A 12,234-nucleotide genomic window follows, 5' to 3' on the forward strand; every position below is an offset into this window, starting at 1 on the left:
GACGAGAGCCAGCTCTGCCCGCGGGCTTGGGGCAAAGCCCCGCCAAGTCTCGGGGGCCCCCGCGGGGTCACCGTCTGCGTGTTTGGGGGTCACCGTCTGCGTGTTTGGGGTCACCGTCTGCGTGTTTGGGGGTCACCGTCTGCGTGTTTGGGGGGTTGCTGCCCCCAGCCACCGCATCCAGGTGCCGGCAGCCCCCGCAGCTCCGCCTGCCGCCTCCCACCGTCCTAAACTTGCTTTTCTTTATCGCTTTCTGGTTTGGGGCCACACCCGGCGGTGCTCAGAGCTTGTTCCCGGTGGGCTCGGGGGACCTTGTGGGGCGCCGGGATGGAGCCCGGGAGGGCCCCACTGCTGCATCACCTCTCCGGCCCTGACATTCTCGTCCTCGGGAGCGGGACGTGTGAGGGGAGCCTCGGCCCCGAGGGGGGTGTCAGAGCTCAGGCCTCAGCCGGACGCGCCGGGACCCTCTTAGGCGGCGGCCGGGAAGAGCCAAACCTTCGTTTTTAAGCCCGTGGCGGCGTCTGTCCCTCAGCCTAGCTCAGCCGCGAAGCGCAGCAGGCGGGCAGGGGTGGGGTTACCTGTGAGGTCTCTCGGGGCCTCCCGCCGAGCCGCCGCGGCTCGCACCCAGGACACCGAGTCGCCCACCAGCCCGGGGAGGGCCGTCAGGTTCTCTAGGTGGGACACGCGCATTTTGAGTGGCGGCAGGGCCGGCCCGGCCAAGGCGCCCTCGCCGGCGTCCGCAGACAGGAGCCCGGGTGAGGGCAGGCCCTGGCCCCCGCCCAGCACCAGAACCAGCTGCGGGACTCCGTCGGCGGCCCGACTCCCGGCCTCCCGCGACAGGTGAGCCCGCACTGCGCTCTCCACGCCGCCGGGGGCCCGGCCACGGCCCCCCGTGTAGGACAGGTTGGAGAGGTGGGACAGCACTTCTTGCGGGGTGCGGTAGGTGTTTAACCGGAACTCGGTTTGGGGGTTGCCGTCGAACTGGACCAGAGCAAAGCGGAAGTCCTGCTGGCCCACGGCCAGGGACCGCACCACGTCACAGAGAAACTCGCGGGCCAGCCGGAAGTGCTCCTTCCCCACGCTCCAGGCGGGATCCACCAGGAAAACTACATCTGCCGCCGCGCCGCCGCCCGCAGCTTTAAAGAGAGACGGGGGCTTCAGGCCTTCGGCCCCGGCCCCCCCACCACGCCCTGGACCGTCTCTGGGCCTGGTCTGCGTCCAGGCGCGCCGTTGGACTTACCTGGCAGGCGGGAACGAGCTGGTGGTCCCGCCGGACAGCAGGCGGCCCCCCCCCACAGGACCAAGTACCCCTCCCTGTGTCCTCCGACCCGAACATGCCCCTTGGTGGCCCTGAGCACGCTGAGGCCCGCAGCTCGGACCCAGAGTCCGTCGGCCCAAATCAGAGCCGTCAGGTCAGAAACTTGCTCTGAGCTCAGGGCTCAGGGGCAGAACCTTGAGGACCCTCGGCCCGAGGCCGGGACGGCCGCGCCCCGACTCTGACATCAGAAGAGGCTCCCCACGCCCGTCTCTCAGAGGCAGGGACCCCTCCCGGGACACGGCCAGGATCCGAGGTGGACGTGCTGTCCCAGGCTGGCTGTCTGCTCAGAGACCCCAGACACCCCCCCTCCAGAGGTGAGACCCCCGCTCCCTGCGTCTTAGGACTGCAGGGAAGCTCTGCTCTCCGGGGGGAGCGGGAGGCCGGGCCTGCTCTGCCGCGCAAGGCGGCTCACTGCCCAGAGCCCGGCCAGCGCCGCCCGCGGGCTCTAAACACCGCACGGTCCCCGAGACTGTGTCACCTGGGCATGCGCCACCCTGCGCCTGGGCTGCCCTGAGCCGGCCCTCCCCTGCAGCAGGCGCCCGAGGGCTCTGGGAGAGCAAAACACTCTCAGCGCAAACGTCCTGCTCACGCCACTGTCCAGACAAGGCCCCAGGCAGCCACACAGTCTCGGGCCACACAACACGCCTCCCGCAGCCCGGGACAGGGCGGGGACGGCAGAGCCGTGGCTGCTGCTTCTTACCTGCTGGCCCCTGCTGGGCCCGCGCAGGGGGGACGCCCGTGAAGAGGAGGCAGAGCAGGGCCGCGGCCGGCCAGCACCGTGGACGCCTCATGGCTGCGGCTCAGCGGGGAAGGGGACCTGGAGAGGGAAGCGTGCAGAGCCGTCAGCGCTGGGCAGCCAGACCCCGGCCGGGGCCTCCGCACCCCGCCCCGCCCTGCCCCTGCCCTGCCCGGGACGGGGTTCCAGAGCCCTGAGCTCCTGTCTGCTCCCGGCAGTGGCCCCAAATGGGACAGAGTCCCGTCGTCAGTCGCTGGCTCAGGGGCCCAGAGCCGGTGAAACCGTCAAAGAAAATCAAAGGAGCCCCAGGCCCCGCGGTGAGCAGAGGCCAGGGCTGGACTCGGGCAGGGCTGAGGCCGCGGGAGCAGGAGGGAGCCCGGGAGACGCCCCTGGACACAGCCGACAGGGAGATGCACAGACTCGGCGACAGCCCGGAACACGCAGAGAACACACAGAGAAGACACGGGTTGGTCACACGTAAAAGCCGTTACAGTCCTGCTGCAAAGCCTGGGCCACACGCCCAGGGCAGAGCCTACAGGGACACTCGCTGGCCCCGGGTTCCAGAGGGACTCAGCGACCCGCTAGCAAGTCACAGGTAAGGAGGAGAAGGCTGGGGGCTCCCGAGAGGGCACTCCCCAGGGGGCAGCGTCAGAGAGGGAGGGAGCACCGCAGACCCCGGCCAGGGAAGGCCACATCCGCAATGGACGCCCCCTCTGCCCGAAAATAAAATCGTCTGATTCTGTGTTTTGGCTGGGGGCCACCCCGGCAGGCGCGGGGCTCACCCTGGGCTCTGCCCCCCTGTGCCCGGGCACCAGGCTGGGGGGCTCAGGGGTCCGGAAGGGGCTCAAGGGTCGAACCCTGCCTGGCCACGGGCAAGGCAAGTGTCCTGACTCCTGTGCCCCTCGCTGACCCCCTAAACACTCTGACTCTCGACGCTGGTCGCCTTGGGAAGGCGCATCTCCGAGGACACAGCCGGAGAGAGGCGGAGGAGACCTGGGCGGCGTCTCCCAGGAGCGGGTCAGAGATGCCGGGCACTCACTACCCGCCACCCCGGAGACGGCCACTGTCCCGGGACAGACATGACGGGAGGGAGGGAGGGTGCGGAGTGCAGAGAACCCAGGCGCGAGCGGGGGCGTCTGCTTGGGGCGGGGCCTGCAGCCCCCCTGGCTCCCACCCCAGTCTGCCCCACCCCTGTCCAGCACACGGGGGGCTCCTGTCTGTCCTTTCAGCGGAGCGGCCTTGGCCTGCAGGGGTGGGCGGGTCGGGACCCTCGAGGAGAGCAAAGCGCCCTGAGCACAGGCAGCCTGGGCAGAGAACCCGGCAACCAGCCCAACACCCAGCCCCGTGGCCGGGCCACGGAACCCTTCAGCCTGTGTCAGCAGAGGACAGGGGGCACCCCAATCGGCGGGCTGGCCAAGAGGGAGAGGGGGTCTGAGTGAGCTGCTGGGGAAGAGGAGACGAGGCCAGAACTGAGGAAGCGGAGGGCCAGAAAGATAGTCCAGTGGGCAGGGCACTGCTCTGCACGAGGCCAAGCCGGGTTGGCTTCCCACGTCCCATGTGGGCCCCTAAGTCCCACGAGGCATGAGCCAGGACACAGAAGCAGGAGAAGGCCCCAAGCACCGCCAGGCGGGGCCCAGCACGAAGACACTAGCAAGGACGGTGATAAGAATGGAACGGATGGAAGCCCCGCGCTAACACCACCCCGTGCTCCTGGGGCCCCTGCTCCGGGCCCCTGAGGAGCGTTTCCTTCCGAGGACGCCCAGCAGAGCCCGGCACAGCCCAGGCGCAGCCCCCTCTGCCCGACCCGCCAGGCCGTGTGTGTCTCCGACAGACGGACGTGGCACCCAGGGGTCCCCAGCATTTGGCACTGCCGTCTCATGGCGCCCCGAGCCCAGGCCAGGCTGGTGCCCAGGGCACTCCCCGGCTCTGCCTAGCCCGGGGGTCGCTGCGCCCTCTGAGGGCCTCACCAGCCCCTGCCCCAGGGTCACCCCCCCCCCCGCCATGCTTGACCCTGAGAAGCTTCCAGACCCTTCCAGTTCTGCACACTCCCTCCCCCATGCAGGGGCTGACTCGGTGAGCAGGGCCAGGCCTCGGCGTGGTGGGCGCAGACCCCAGCTCTGTCCACAGCTCCCCACGGGGACCGAGCACGGAGCCAGCACTGACCCCCTGCACTGCCGGGAGGGGCTCCACTCCCCCCACAGAAAACTCTTTAAGTATAAAAGCAAATGCACGTGGCCGGCACCTGGTCTGGCCCCTCGAGCCCCCCAGGAGGGATCCCGGAGAGCAGAGCCAAGAGCCAGCCCTGGGCACAGCTGGGCGGCCCCAAAAGATAAAAATAAATGCAACGTTTGTGATTTTGGGTGTTCTCAGTTGATGCGATACACCTTCGCGTGGCAGAAGAGTGCCCTGTCCATGTGTTCTGATCCTACTGGAGATGGGCTTCCTTGTAATCTGCCAGGGCACCGCGAGAAAGCTATTTTATGGGGAAATCATCGTGTTTCCGGTCTATTAAATTCCTTCCAGCAATATGGATTGTCCTTTCCCAAGCGGCCTATATAATATTACAAATGATCACAAGCAATTTTAATACGGGAGGCGCGAGTTCCAGAGCCCTTCAGCCCCGCCCCCCAAGCTGCAACCCAGTAGGGGTGGAAGTCTCTGGGGAAGGGGCTTATGCTCGCATCAGTCTTACGGCATCTAGACCAGCCCCCACCCAAACTCCACGGCCTCAACCCTGATTCTGGAGGAACCTTCCAGGGCCAGTTCTCTAGCCGCAGGCTAGGGCAGAGGCACAGGGCGGGGGCTGGAAGCTCATCGGAAGCAAGCCTGACCCAGCGGGGCTGCCCCCACCCCCTGATCCCACCTCTCCCGGCCCACTGGCCCCCATCGGGTAGACACGAGGGGCTTCTGGGGAGGAATTGCCGGTTCACTCCCAGCCTTATGGGCAGGATGAGACCCCTGGCCTCTCACGGGCGCTCCTTGCTCCAACTGTCCCCCCAAGGCAACGGATTCCTAGCTGGCTGGACAGTGGACGTGGCCATGTGCCGTCTGGAGGAAGAGCCTCCCGGGAAGGGGGGAGCAGAGAAGTCAGAGGTGCCCTGGGGAGGGGGGCACACGGGCTGGAGGCCAGCGCCCACCCCGAGGGGGGCCTCCGGGGCTCCCCACGCTGCCCCGCCCTGTGCTGGACCCTCACCCAGCAGATGGACATTCCCCGGTGCTTCCGTCTGCCATTAAATCTGTTCTGCTGCTGATCGTGCCCGGGAGAACCCGGACACCACGGGGAATTACGTTCCTTTCCATTAGGGAAGGTGCCACCGTCCCCGGTGGACATCCAGGCTGCCCATTTGCCGGCCCCGGGAACGGAGAGGAGAGATGTTTGCCGGGCTCGGGCAGGAAGGAAGCCGGCGCCCTCCTCCGGCCCGCAGCGGTCCACACTTACAGCCGGGCACACGGCGAAGCAAGGCACCAGCCGCACTGGGAACCCCGGGGAGCCCCTGGGCCCCAGGGGACCTGACTCGGAGCTGGGAGGGGGAGCTGGAGCCCCCCGCACCCGCGGGGCCAGTCTCAGCCACTCCTCCATCCCCGGGGGTGGGTGGGGGTGGGGTGCTCCGTAAGCCAGCTCGGCCACCAGGGACCCCGAGATCTCCCCACTCAGCGGGCCTCACCCCGAGGGGGTCGGAGCTGCCTTTCCCGGGGCCCGAACCCTGCCGGGCCCTCCCCGGCCCCCGGACGGAAGTTCTGTTCGTTCACGCTCCGCAGACACTCCCCAGAGCAATTCTGCACGCGCGTGAAATGAGTTTCCATGAAGCTGGAACGTGCTTCCCGCTCCACCCGGAACTGCTTCCGCAAAGACTCCCGCGCGCGAGGAACTCCGTTAACAAAGGCCGAACCTTCGCGCGGACACGCTGGCGTCCTGGCCTGCGAGCCCCTGGCTCCGAGCTGCTCCCGGACGGTGCTCACCCCGGGGCCATCACACAGGCTCAAGACCCCCACTCCACCCCCCACCCCCACCCCTGCACAAGGCGCCCCGGGCTGTCTGGCTGCACCCCTCCCTCTCCTTCGTCTTGGGGCTGCCCCCCCCCAGGAAGCTGAGACTGGCGGGTCCTGGGCCGGGCGGGGCTGGTGTCCGGCTCCTCAGGCCACACCAGCCCTGCTGGGCAGAGGCTCAGGAGGTCCCGGCCTCACCTCGGGCCCCGGGCCTGGACGCAGCCGCCCAGAGCCAGTGCCTCTGCCCAGATGCCGGCTTGGCCCTTGGCCCCGCTGGCCCGGCTGGCCCTGAGCCCGCTCTGCTCTGGCCGCCCGGGAGGCCGGGAAGCAATGCCTTCACGGCCGCCAGACCCTGGGCTGAGCACCCGCCCCGCCCGCGTCCATCTCTGCTGGGCCGCAGCCGGGCGCCGCCCCCAGGTACTCGGACCTTCCTCCTCACGCCGCAGCCAGGCGAGGCTGGGCTTGGCCCAGGGTCCCACTTGCTTCCGGCCGGCCCTGGGTGCGGGAGTGGGGGCAGGGGCCGGCCGGCCGGCTCTGGGGAAACTGCCTTGCACAGCGCATCTCGCAGCAATCGTGCCGGACTCTGAGCGGCTGGAACGAGTCCTGCTGGTTAAGGGGAAGTTCAGCGTTTGCCTTTGTCCTTCTGGCATCCGGTGGTGATCAAATCCAGAAGCAATTCACTCAAAAGTGAGACTTTCTAAAAAAAATCCTCCGAATCATGGGATCTCATACTGCCTGTCCGGGAGTGGGCATCACGCGGGCCACTCAGCGCCCAGCCCCACAGGAAACAGTCACTCTGTTCTCTCCTGCATCTGCTGCCCAGGCCCTGCTGGGTGCTGGGTTTCCTGACCCCCAGACACACACACACACACACACACACGCATGTATGCACATGCACACACATGCATGCACATAGACAAGCACACACACATGCATGCACAGGCATGCACATATGCACACATGCGTGTACACACGCATGCACACATGCACGTATGCATGCACACACGCACATGTGTACACATGCATGCACACAGACACACACATGCACACACACATGCACTCACACGCAGGCACGTGCACACACACACACAGGCACACAGCACCTCAGCGTACCTGGAGAGCTCGCTGGAGCTCTGGTGGGGACGGGGGCGGGGGTGGGGGGCCCTGGGCTGCTGAACCGACTGATGAAGATTCCAGAAAGAAAAGCCAGTTTCCTGGAATGGTTTCCCGCGAGGCCTGAGTCATCCCCAGCTGCTGTTCAGTTTTTCATTTTGGAATGGAGTCGGCCCACGAGTTCTCCCTCCCGTGCCAGCACCCGGGCCGGGGCCCCCCGAAGGAGCGCAGCTCCCAGCCAGGGGCTTCCAGAACTCCTCCCCACGTCCTCCTGCCTGTGCTCTCCTGCGTCCCCCGTCTCCCGCGCTGGGAACGCTGGCGCGCTGGACAGCAGAGCCCTGCCGCCCCCGGGAGGGCGCTTGGCGGAACTCCGTGTGTCTGTCTTTTCCCTCTCCTTTCTCTTCCCAGACTGAGACGTTCACCTCGCTCAGTAACCCTGAACCAGGCGCCTCCGCAGAGGCTGGGGAGAGAAGGCCCCTCCCTGCCCAGCACCTCAGCTCGGCCCTGGCACGCCTGCTCGCTGAGACCCGGTCCCAGACACGCACACACTCACACTCACGCACACCCACTCAGGAAGGTCATCTCCACACTCACCCCAGGGACACACCCGTTCACTCCTGCACACAGCGTGCGCACTCACACACCTGCAAACACTCGCCCATCAAACACACTCGTGCTGTCTCCTCACACTCACACACCAACACTCAAGGCCTCACATACACTCACACACGCTCACACTCACTCACACACGCACACTCATATAACAGTCACACGTACAACATGACACTCAGGCTCACACACTCACACATGCATACACGGTCACACACGTGCCCTCACACGCTCACTCACACGTGCACACCCACATACTCACACACTCACCCCCACTCACACTCACATGCACACTTACACACATGCTCACACATTCACATTCAGAGCAGCACACACATACTCCCGTGCTTACATTCACATGCACACACATGCACACTCACACACTCTCACATGTTAATACACATATGCACTCACGTGCTCCCACACGACTCACACACACACTCACCCGCTCACACACTCACACATGCACTCACTCATTCACACACACCCGCTCACACATTGACACACACTCACAGGCTCCCACACTCCACTTGTAGGACTCGGGACACTCCTCAGGGTGGCCACGGTGCCCGGGGCAGAGCAGAGAAGCTGAGGCAGGCGGCCGTTCCCCCTGGAAGGCAGCCTGGCCGTCTGTCTCCCCCAGCCCCAGGGCCTTAGGTGCAAGGGCTGTGACCCGGCAGGCCCGGGGGCGGCCTAGACAGAGTCCCAGCTACGGAGACTGGCCAGCCCTCTCAGGGGCCCGGAAGAGGGCGTCCCGCACCCAGTGGGGATTTCACATCTGTTCCCCCAGGACAGCACAGCGAAGGGCGGAGGTGGACGTGGGCTGGGATTCCCCCGGGTCTGGCCACCAGAACCCGCTTCGCGGCTGTGCAGGGCGGCCCTGCCCTGCTGAGGCAGCCGTGGACGCGGTCAGCAGTGGGGGCTGTCCCTCCGCCAGCCCTGCGTGCTCCTGCAGAGCTCAGGGTGCCGGGCCCCTTTGCCGTCTCACCTCCGGACTCAGGCGGCCGAGGGGGACAGAGCCTCGGGCCACACTTACGGTCACCTTCCCCAGACGAAGAGCCGGACAGCCTCCCGGCACTCCCACTCTGCCCCCTCGGTGCAGGCGGATCCATGGCCGCGGGAACCCCACCCACGCGGCGCGAGGGGAGGAGGCGCCCCCTGGAGGCCGCCAGGCAGCCTGCACCCTGGGATGCTGGGAGCTGAGTCCAGGCTCCTGAGAACACGAGGCCCGAGGGCGTTGCGGGGGGCACAGTATCGCGAAAGGGGGCTCCATGCAGGCCCGTGTGCTTCTGGACTCGGGGCTCGGGCTGCAGGCCTGGGTCAGCTGCAAACCGCAGGACTGCAGCCCCCAGAGAGGACGCGGGCTGGCGTGCACGCTCCCCGCGGCTCCTGGCTCTGTCCCTGCACGGCTGTGGCCTAGAGCTCTGACCAGGAGCCGGTCACGCAGGACAGCAGGGCGGGCGCTGGCCCTGCACACAGCCAGCCTGTCCCCTGAGGACCACCAGGAGCGATCCCGGAGCACAGAGCCAGGAGCAAGGCCTGAGCAGGGCGGGGCCGGCCCTCGCAGCTGCCCGGCTCTGTGGCCCCCACTCCCGCCGGGGCCGGCTCTGTCCTGGCCAGAGCCGCCACGGTGCCTCTCCAGTGGCACGTGACCCCGCAGAGACTGGGGGGGGGGGGGTTCTCTGCCACACTTCGGGGCAGACCCCCGATCCTCCCCGCCCCTCCCGGAGAGAGCAGCCACCCCCCCGGGCCCCCAGAGGAGCCGGGTCTGGGACCCGTCTCAGAGGGAAACACGCGTCTGAAGCCAGGGCTCGGCTCTGGGCCCCGGGGACCAACCCCGCGATTCCGGAGAAGCCTGAACCCACCCGAGGAATTTCACGTCCGTGGGCGGCGGCCGGCCCTGTAGCCAGCTGGCCCGCGGCCGGCCACGCGGACGCTAGGGAGACACGAGGCCTGCAGGCCAGCTGCCCGTCGGGGGGGAGGAGCAGGAGCCTCTCGGCCCCCGCGGGGCAGGGCTGAGTCGGGCTGAGGACGGGGCCAGCCACGGGGGAGGTGGGACGAGAAACCAGGCGTTAGCAGGGCCGGAGGCAGGCGGGGCCCCCGCGAGGGACCGCACATGCATGCACACACATTGTACACCTACAGGCATGTGTGTGCATGCATGTGCACACGCATGCATGCGAGCACGTGGTGGGTGGCCGCCATTCTAGAAGCTTCCCTAGCCACCTCCCAAAGGTGCAGGGACCACATGCTCCAAGTCCAGGACACAGACTCGCCCCTCGCACCCCTGCCCTCACCCCCCTCCCAAGCCCCCCGGGGAGCCAGACCCCTGTGCTGCCCCACCTGCCGGCCCGGGGCCCGAAGGAGGCTGCCCGCTCGGGCTTGGGCAGCACCCCTGGCCCAGCCAGCTCCTGGCCCGTCCCTCCTGACACCGGACACTGGCCTGGGGAGCGTCAGCCAGAGCCCAGCGCTGCCGACTGGCCGTGTCAGTTTGGGGGCCCGAGCAAAGACCCTGTTCCACGTTAGTGGGAAGGGGAGGGGCCCCTGCTTTCCACTTTCCGCGGTGCCACAAGCACCCCACGGGCCCCTAACATCTGGGGGTCCTGATCCTCCATCCTCCAAACCAAGAGCCCCCCACCTCGGGGCTCCCCCCCGGGAGCCCCCCGTGGTCTCCAGCCAGCACAGACCCAGCAACCCGCGTGCCCGCAGCCCAGCTGGCATGTCGCTGGCTCACGGCAGGGGGTGCGCGAGACACTCGGGCACGACGGTCCGAAGCGATGAGAGCCCGGGGGTGGGGTGCCAGGTCTCGGGTGCTGTGAGCATGGCCAGCGCCAGGCTGGGGCACGTGGGCACACGGTCCCCGTCCCGTCTGCAGGGCCTGCGAGGGTCCCGCAGTCCCGCCCAGCGCCTTCTGAGGCAGCGTCGCCTTGAACCTGGCCCCGGCAGGCTGGCGTCTCTCTGCCAACACTTTCCACTCGGTGGGAGCGGAGACCCAAGCCCCACCCTGCACTCTCACCCCCCCCCCATGCCCGCCAGGAGAGCCTGGCACCCGCCCCGCGTCTGCGGCCCAGGGGACCTGCCCTGTGCACCACCGGGCACCCGCCCAGCCCTCTGCCCTCCGACCCCGGGACTCCTTCAGGCCACCCCACGGGACAAAGACCCTGCGGAGACTTCGGGGGCTGAGGCCAGCGCGGCCCGGAGAGCAGATGTGCCGCCGTCCAGCCCCGGGACCCCGACAGCGGGCGGCCAGGCCAGGGCCAGCGACTCTCTGCCCTCAGGTCACTTCCAAGCCCTCAGCAAAGGCTCTTGTGCAAACAAAGCAGGTCCCCCGGGAGCAGCTGGGCCGCAGACAAGCCCTCCGCGCCCAGTCGCAGGGGGACGTCGAGGGGGTGAGAGCAGCCCGGCAGCGTGGAGCCCTGCGCCCCTCGGGGACCCCGGCTGGCCCGAACCCAGACACGGAGAAACACAGACAGAGGGGCGCGTGCAGGGCCGGGGCCTCCCGACAGCCCCCGCAAGCCCCGTGCTCGGGAAGGCGCTTACCCTGAGCAGAGAGAGGGGCGTGTGTCCCCGCGCCTGTCTCCGTGGCCTCAGGCTTGGGCCGGGCGCATGGTCCCCGTCTGTCCGTCTGTCCGTCCGTCTGTCTGCAGGAGGGCGCTGGGCTCCGACGTGCTCTCGGAGGCTGGCCGCGGGGAACTGAGCCGCCTTTGCAGGGAGACCGCGCTCCTCACTGGACAGCGTCCAGGGGTCCCGTCAGGCGGCCTCCAGCTCCGCCCCCGCCCCGCCCCCCCACCCGCCCGCTGCGGGGTTGACCCAAACCAGAAATGAAAGGCAGAGCCGGCCGCCCCCACGCTGACGCAGCCTCGGGCGGCCTCGCCACGCGTGTGGGCTGCAGACCCCAGTGCTGGGGAGGAGGCAAAGCGCCCTCCTCCCCTTCCTCCTCCTCCTCCTCCTCCTCCTCCTCCTCCTCCTCCTCCTCCTCCTCCTCCTCCTCCTCCTCCTCCTCCTTCTCCTCCCCCTCCCCCGTCACCTTTGGGCTGGGCCCACCGCAGAGTGAATTTTGGAATCGTTTTTGTGGGTCTCCATAGCTGCAGTGTTTTCCAGCATTCTCGGAGGGGGGGGGGGACAGGAAATGCGTCCCCTCCCCCCACCACACCCTCCTGCTGCCTGGAAGCTTCTGGAGACTTCTCACCCCCTCCCTGCCCGACCCCCGTCTCTGCAGTGAGCTCACGGCCGCACCTCCGTCTTCAGCCTGTGGGTGCTGGCGGGCGTGAGGCTGTTCGTCCATCCGTCCGTCCGTCTGTCCGGGCAGCTCTGGTCAGCAGCCTGTGGGGCCCCAGGAGCCATGAAGGACGGGACGGGGGCACGGGATGGGGGTGGGGCCGCCACCGAGGGAGGCCCCGGGCCGACTGCGCCCAGGTCAGCTGGCACAGGCCCGTGGGCGGGGGGTGGGGGGCGCAGCCCTGCACCCGTGTCC

The 12,234-nt window shown here is 68.0% G+C and overlaps 1 protein-coding gene across 1 annotated transcript in view; it reads right to left on the minus strand.

Moving 5' to 3' along the window:
• Positions 1-11,436, minus strand: part of COL6A3 (collagen type VI alpha 3 chain) — a 62,616-nt gene extending 51,180 nt beyond the window's left edge. The window contains exons 1-3 of the mRNA XM_055123006.1: positions 11,301-11,436; positions 2,016-2,132; positions 576-1,133 (exon numbers count right to left, since the gene is read on the minus strand). Of these exons, the coding sequence (XP_054978981.1) occupies positions 576-1,133; positions 2,016-2,106 (649 nt within the window). The 5' untranslated portion in view covers positions 2,107-2,132; positions 11,301-11,436. The remainder of the gene's footprint in view (positions 1-575; positions 1,134-2,015; positions 2,133-11,300) is intronic.
• Positions 11,437-12,234: the final 798 nt, after the last annotated feature.

This window comes from Sorex araneus, chromosome X, assembly GCF_027595985.1.
Source record: "Sorex araneus isolate mSorAra2 chromosome X, mSorAra2.pri, whole genome shotgun sequence".
NCBI classification, from domain to species: domain Eukaryota; kingdom Metazoa; phylum Chordata; class Mammalia; order Eulipotyphla; family Soricidae; genus Sorex; species Sorex araneus.